Below are 8,000 nucleotides of genomic sequence, written 5' to 3'. Positions count from 1 at the left end.
CGAAGGAATTGGGAGAATGGGTTGGCGTTTTTACAGGGGGCAGGATGGGAGGAGGTGTAGTCCAGGTAGCTGTGTGAGTCGGTTGGTTTGTAGTAGATGTCCGTGTTGATTCGGTCGCCTGAGGTAGAAATAGATAGGTCGAGGAAGGGGAGGGAGGAATCTGGGACTGTCCAGGTGAATTTGAGGTCGGGGTGGAAGGTGTTGGTGAAGTGGATGAACTGTTCAACCTCCTCGTGGGAGCACGAGGCGGCGCCAATACAGTCATCGATGTAGCGGAGGAAAAGGTGGGGGGTGGGGCCAGTGTAGCTGCGGAAAATAGACTGTTCCACATATCCTACGAAGAGGCAGGCATAACTGGGGCCCATGCGGGTGCCCATGGCTACTCCTTTCATTTGGAGGAAGTGGGAGGATTGGAAAGCGACGTTTGGAGGAAGTGGGAGGATTGGAAAGAGAAATAATACCTATTACCTATTATTTGTGGTACCACCAGGACTGTTGAAGCTAAGGCCAATCAGATTAGCTAATTGGTCAAGAAGACAGGACATCCTCCCCAGTGAGGGAAAGGATCCTGACTCTTGAGAACTTCAGCCTGCCTATAGCATGTTATAGTTGAATTGAAGGCTTCTTTCCAATCAATTGTCTCACTACTTTTAGGTTGGCTTTCTTTCTGGGAACATGAATAGTTGACTCCATTCCCACTTCCACCTCCATAATGTGCAGCCCACAATTAAAGAATCACTTAAAATGGATTCTCTTCCTCCCCTTTTACAATATTGCTTCTGGTGTCACTTAACAATCTATCTTGGGTCTTCCCTATTTCTCACCTACATCTTGCCTCTTGGCAACATCATCCAAAAGCATAGTGTTAGATTTTTAAATACGAACACTCATCGCAATCAGATCTATTTCAGCGCCATCATTTTACACTCCTCTGCTGTTGTCAAATGATCAAACTGGATTATCAGAAATTTAATCCAATTAAATATTGAAAAGATTGAAGGCATTGTTTTGGCCCAACCCAAAATCTGTTTTCTCATTACTGATTCCACATCTCTCCTTCTACTCAGTATTGGATATGAACCCGAGATAAGCTCCCAAGCACATATCTGTGCCATTATTAGAATCACCTACTTCCATGGCTGGATCATTGCCTGACTTTGTCCTATCTAAGCTCATCTGCTGTAAAATTCCTCATCCACACTAGACCATCTGAAACTCAGTCGCTCATGTCTTAACTCACAATGAGAACCATTCATCTGTTATCCCGTGTTCACTGACCAATATTTGCTCATGATTAAGGAGCAACTTGACTTCCACATTTTTATCTTTATTTTCAAATCCATCCATGATCTTGGCCCTCCCAGCTCTGTACTCTCCTCGTCCTCCTTGATTCCACTATCTAAAAAATAACTACACACCTGTGCTTTAAGAATATTCAATGAACAACGTGGCCTTCTGAGGTAGAGTTCCAAAGGTGAGTAAAGCTCAGAGAAAATAAAAATTCTCCTTGTCTTTGTCCAACAAGAGTGACTACAATTTTAAAACACTGCTTTCTAGTTCTGGGCAATCACAAGAGTTGTGGCACTAGTAATCAAATAACCTCCATTCTGCGGTGGCTGTTCAACTGAGCATCATTACTTTGAGCCATTAATTACCTTTTCCCAATCCCATCCACATTAATTCTATCCAAATATTCATTTAATATCCTTCAAGTGATCAACTAAACATGCCTCCACCAAACTGCCAACACAACTATTTGATGTGTGAAAAAAATCTTCTCATATCAATTTTGCTTCATATGCAAATCTCTTTAAATTTATAGCCTATGGTCCATTATTGTTTTATTGCTCATGATATTGAAAATTTCTGTCACAATCTCCTCTTAGCATTCTTACCTCAAAGGGGAACTATTCCAACTTCTTCAACAGACCCACATAACTGAAACTTCTCATCAATGGAGCCATTTATTAAATTAATTCTGCATTCCGTCCAATGTGTTCACATTCTTTCTATATTGTAGCATCCAGGACTGTACACACTACTCCAACTGAGGTCCAATAAGTGTCTTGTACAAATTCAACATCATCATCTTGCTCTTGCACTCTATGCTCCTATTACTAAAGCTGAGTATACACCATGATTTATCAATTGGTCTGTCAACCTGTCCTGCCACCTTCAACGATCTGTGTATATGTGCAAGTAAGTTCCTTTGCTCCTGCATCCCCCTTTAGAATTGTATCCTCTATTTTGTATTGTCCTTCAATATTCTTCCTACGAAAGTGCATAAGCTCACACTTCTCTTGTGGGCGGCATGGTGGTACAGTGGTTAGCACTGCTGCCTCACAGCGCCAGAGGCCTGGGTTCAATTCCCGACTCAGGCGACTGACTGTGTGGAGTTTGCACGTTCTCCCCGTGTCTGCGTGGGTTTCCTCCGGGTTTCCTCCCATAGTCCAAAGATGCGCAAGTCAGGTGAATTGGCCATGCTAAATTGCCCATTGCTAGGCAAAGGGGTAAATGTAGGGGAATGGGTGGGTTGCGCTTCGGCGGGTCGGTGTGGACTTGTTGGGCCGAAGGGCCTGTTTCAACACTGTAACTAATCTAACCTCTTCAGATTCTTTCAGCATAAAGAGATAAAGTTAAGAACAATAAATTGCAGTATCCGGATTAAAACAAGTACAGTCTTCTTATAAGAGAAAGGTCCTGACAAGTCCCTGTGGAGTGCCATTGCCATCCATTGTTTAATTTACTTGTTGCTAAAGTGAAGAGGTTAAATCTTGAAGTTAGATTCAGCTGTAACGACTTTTGTGGTTGGATTCTTGGTGCTTTCCTGCTCAGCAGGACATCAGATGTTCAGAGGTTTCTTATGGATTGTATGGTGTTGACATTTTCTGCCAGACTTCCCGTGAACCAAGGAGTATTTGGTTTTTGCATAACATTTTGTTTCTATTCTCTCCAGCTCAAAATATCTCTCTGAAGGTGGTTTTCAAAATCTTCTTTTTAAAATTCTATACTCAGCCAAATTACAGTCCAAAAGCTCAAAATGGTGGGATGTACGTTTTGAGGAATCTATAAGTAATGAGGTCAATTACACTGAGGCTTTTGTCTACTGTTTATCTTCAAAACTAGAATTTTCAGTTTCAGTATCCATTTGCAAACTCCTGGTATTTCAAGAGTCTCTACATATCTGCGCATGTCTTTGTGCAAACCAGTTAAATCTTGTAGCTGTGTCATCAGAAGACTTGTAACAGCTAGGTTTCTTTTAATCTTTTGTGCTCAGTTAGAGTCAGATTCAGTTTTTTTACCATAAATCTAGAACTCATAACATCTTTGTTCATGACAGATTATATCTGTATTACTGACAAAGGTTGTGTGCCTCATATCTGTTGTTGGGGGTGAAGAAAAGGGCAGGGAGAAGTGGTCCAAAAGACAGTTTTCAATTGAGAAAAGAAACTGGTGGGGAGCTGAAATATGATCTTCACAGTACAGGATGATCTTGGCTATAGAGCATTTTTCTCAGACAAGAAGAGGATTTCACAGTTTTTTTTTGCAGTCCAAACAGATTTGGCACTGCATGGCTAAACCAGACATCAGGTACCAGATGACCAGTTAGGGTGAGAGAGACCAATGGCTTTAGTGAGAACTAAGGTATTGAAGTGAAGCTGTGTTGAGTAATGTGTACCTACAGAAATGTTGTGCTGAACAGAAGGTCAATGGCTGGATCGCTAGGATTTTGAAAGTGCAACTAGATGAATTGAGGGCAAAGTTTTTTTTCCCTGTAGTGGATGTAAAAGTAGGATATGAAATGGTAAAAGTAAAATATGAAATGGATGGTGAGTGACACAACAAACTGATCAAAATCTGAGAATGATCCAAAGGGCATGTGAGACATGTTCAAGGTAATGGCTGTAATTATGAGTTGAAGAACTTAAACTGAGGTGTTAAATTCTAACAATTGCCTTTGGAAACTGCCATCTCTACCACTATAACTTTGCCAGAACTGTGTCAGAGACATAGTGCATAAGTGAGATTTCCATCATGATTTTAGTGATGAGGAATGGAAATGGCTTACTGGAATTTGCCAGCTGGTGTTTTTGGTATTGAAAGACATTTATGCAGTATTTATTTTCAGATAAAGCAATATTGTGAGTTGAAGACATGACATCCTCACTGGAGGCCAGAATCTGCATTTAAGGCAGAGATTATTTCAAATTCTAAAAGGGAATTTGACAGTTGATTACGGTAAATGTGGATAAAAGTGATATGACACAGATTGGGCATACAGGAGTAGGACTAATGCTTCATGGAAGATAAAGTACAAACTAGTTGGTAAAACTTTCTATATACTATTGCTGCCTGACTTATAATTTCATTCATAACCATAATGCAGAACAGAAGAGTGAAATAAATGATTGAAGTATCTATTTAGTTGGTGGGTTTTCTATGTAGGAATCATTATGGTTATCTATACATTAGCATGATTTGCACAATTTTGCATCAGATTTGACTGATAATCACATCAGTTTAACATATTTGGATGCAATTAACCTCTTAGATAGGCTATGAAAGAATTAGAAGCAGAATTGAAGTGCAAATCAGTCTTTCTGTATTTAACTGAGTGCTGTAGATTAATAATGCTTTATACAGATTTAGATTAGATTTAAACTTTATTTCATGTGTATTCAAATAGAGTATAGTGAAAAGTTTTCAATGTTGCCACACACAGCATCATCTTAGCTACAAGTACTTAGGCATAAAAGCATAAGAACAAGGTAGAAAGAAATAAGGAACAAAGTTAAAAACTAAGCATAACACTTAGTAGAGCATAAAAAAAGAATTAAAGTTAAAAGTTAAACATTACAGTCCTTCTTAGTACGAAGTCAAGAACTAAAGAAATAAAGCAAAATGTTCAGCTATTACAGTACTTCTCAAGTACTTCACCATGCTGGAACTACACTTCCTCCATGGGCTCAATCTTCTCCTATTTGGTAGGCTTCCCACATGCTGGTTTGATCTCCCTTGCTCTCATTGTCACTGCAGATGTAGGGGAAACCTCTATCGGTGTGTTGGATCTCACATCACCAAGCCTTGATGCAGTCACTGTCCACACTGGGCCTCAGCCTCAGCTTTGGTCTGCGCACTGGACACCAGGAACTTACTGAGAGCCCAGGTCAGGCTCCCAGCCACTGGCATCTCACTGACCGACAAATTCAATGACCCTGATACTGCTACCACCGTGACCTCTCTCCAGAAGATAAATTAGTAGAAAACAAAGTAAGAAAAATACTAAAACAAAGAAAAGGCAAAGATTAAGGAAAAAAAGGAAAAGGAAGAAGAAGAGCAGATGGAATGGATGAACCTACTCCACCACCACCTTGCAGGTTGTGCCCTCACCACAGTTGAGCTCTTCAAGAAGAGTTAAGGAAGATCAGATAAAAACAAAATAAAAGCAAGAAAAGAGAGGGATAAAAAGAAAAGCAGATAGATCATAGGAGGGTCAGAAGCCTCATAAATGTCTACAATACAGAACAAGATGCTTTGGCCCATTGAACTTTGTGCTGGTCAAAAAGAATCATCTAGCATTTTCTAGCACTTGACTCATAGTCTTATATGCCTTGGCATCAAAACAGACATTTAAATGCTTACTAATTCATAGGAGGATTTCTGCCACACGCACCCATACCAGCAAGTTTCAGATTCTGACCACCCTCACTGTGAAAAGGTTTTTCCACAAATCCTCTCTAAACCTCCTGCCCCTTACCTTAGATCTATGCCCCCCTTGTCATTGAACCATCCAACAAGGGGAAAGGTTCCTTCCTGTATACCCTATTTATGCCCATCATAATTCTATACACCTCAATTACATTCCCCCTTCAGTTTCCTCCACTCCAAGGATAACAACCCCTATCTATCCAATTACTTGTTGTAATTAAAACATCACTTATATACCTTGATACTTACAGGACACCATATTAATGATGAAATATTTAACAAACCTTTAATCTGTACTGTGTGTTTCTGGTGGATTTAGCATCATGTAAGGAGTAGGCAAGGGCAGCAATGATGAATGTGCAGCGAGATGCCTAAAGTTGTTTTATGGGTTTAGTATCAAGGACAAAGATGGCAAAGAAGTGTTTCAAGAAGAATACAAGAGGCTTGTCTGCATTATCATAAAAGTGGCCTCCAAGTGAGGGAAGACTTCCAAAATCAATACTCAGCTTGCTGCTGTGGAAACTAAATATGCTGAGAAAGTTTACAGATTTTGGCTTTCCCCTGCAACCAGTTTGGTAGGCAGGACCTTGAAGATAAGAAACAAAAATTTGCAGATACATGCAATGTAAAGAAATGCAATGTCTAGTAAAATCAATGTCAATGAAAATCATGCTGACCTTTTTGTGGAAATAAATGAAGTGCAGTGAATAGGGAAATGTCATTAAGCAGAACCTCAGTAAGTTTCTGATTGAATAGGAAAGTCACCTTGTCAAGAGGTATTGCCCCAAAAATGACCCAGTATACTGTGAAAGACAAAAGAGTCCAGCAGGCAAGGACAAAAAGACAGAGCAAGTGACTGAAAAAGATCTCAAGTACCTAAAATGGACCAATGCAAACAGGTTGTGGAAATCAAATACAATCTATTGAATTTATATCAGCCTTTCAGTCCAGCTAAAGATGGTCTGCTTTAAAAATTCAATGAAAAAGTAAATCTGACAAATGTGGTGGGTGTTCCTGCCAGGAATTCTGTTGCATTTATTATATTTGAGTTTCTTAGCCGATTATTGCCACGTATTCTCATAACTTGCTTGCAACGGTTATTACTATATAATAATTTTGGACTGTTTTGTTGAATTTTTTGTTTTACGGCAATTTTAAAAAATATATGGCAGCAACTTGGAATTAAGTGTTTGCATATATATTATGACTTACTACAAAATCTGTCTTAAAGAGCTCCATACATTTGAACAGTGATATTTGGACAGAAATTGCTGGAGAAACTCAGTAGGTTTGGAAGTGGCCTTAAAACATGAACTCTTTTATTTCACAGATGCTTCCAGAACTGTTGATTTTCTCCACCAGATTTCCAGCATCTGGGATTCTTTGTTTTAAATTTGAACTATGATGCCTGTCATGTGGCATTCACAAAGGCTTGTGACAATTACAAATGGTCAACTCTTGCCCTTTCACTTCAAAAAAAGAACATTATAACAGCTGAATTAAATCTAATCAGTTCATGATTATTTATTTCCATGTTCTGTTTTCCCTCAACTTCCAACATTGAGTTTCAAAAATGCAAAATTACTAAAAAAAGACTTAAAACCTTTTTAAAGTTTTATAAATTGCAATTTAAGCTTGACATTAAAGTAAAACTTACTGTGATTTTCTCCTTTGAAATGGACACCCACTCATGATCTTGCTTGTTCACCCAGTCCTACGCTGAATTCTCTTGTTTTGACAGCCATATCAACAAATTCCTAGCTTCACTTTTAAAGGGGCTCTCCTAGCTGACCAACCAATCAAAGAAAGAACTGCATGGTGTGTAAAGAGATAAAATTTGTTACGCAAATGTAAGTGAAAGATAACTTACACAAACTTTATTCATAGCCCAGATTAGTCACAAAACTCAAATTATTGACAGTTGCATTAACTCACATCCTGTGAGAAGGAATCCATTTTAATGAACTGACAGAGACAGCAATCTAACACCTTCAGTATTTGCTAGCTGTCTGAATGGCAAGAACACTCTACGTTAATTCAAAAGCCACATCGGAAATTGGTGAGCAATAATTTCAATCTGATCAAAGAGGACTGCTATCAGTCAAGGGGTCCCAGTACTGTCAGTGAGGGGTGCAGTCCAGAGTCTTCAACATTGTCTTGTTTAATTGAGATGTTTATGGTCAAGGGATTAGTCACTTTACCATTTGGGGAGATTTTTGTGGTCAGGGTTAACATAAAGAGGATTCCATTAGTCTCTATAGGAGCAGCAAGGGGATCAGTGATAGAAGGGG

General features: G+C 39.2%; 1 protein-coding gene across 3 annotated transcripts in view; it reads right to left on the bottom strand.

Moving 5' to 3' along the window:
* LOC122559359 (tryptophan 2,3-dioxygenase-like) overlaps positions 1 to 7,501 on the bottom strand; it is a 94,135-nt gene extending 86,634 nt beyond the window's left edge. For all 3 annotated transcript variants that reach the window (XR_006314406.1, XM_043708807.1, XM_043708808.1), the window contains exon 1: positions 7,367 to 7,501. Coding sequence is in view for 2 of the 3 variants with exons in the window: in XM_043708807.1 (XP_043564742.1) it covers positions 7,367 to 7,401 (35 nt within the window). In the remaining variant the exon portion in view is untranslated. The remainder of the gene's footprint in view (positions 1 to 7,366) is intronic.
* Between the last annotated feature and the right edge of the window lie 499 nt (positions 7,502 to 8,000).

The sequence above is a fragment of the Chiloscyllium plagiosum genome, chromosome 19, assembly GCF_004010195.1.
Source record: "Chiloscyllium plagiosum isolate BGI_BamShark_2017 chromosome 19, ASM401019v2, whole genome shotgun sequence".
Lineage (NCBI taxonomy): Eukaryota > Metazoa > Chordata > Chondrichthyes > Orectolobiformes > Hemiscylliidae > Chiloscyllium > Chiloscyllium plagiosum.
This window is presented reverse-complemented; position numbering and strand designations above follow the sequence as displayed.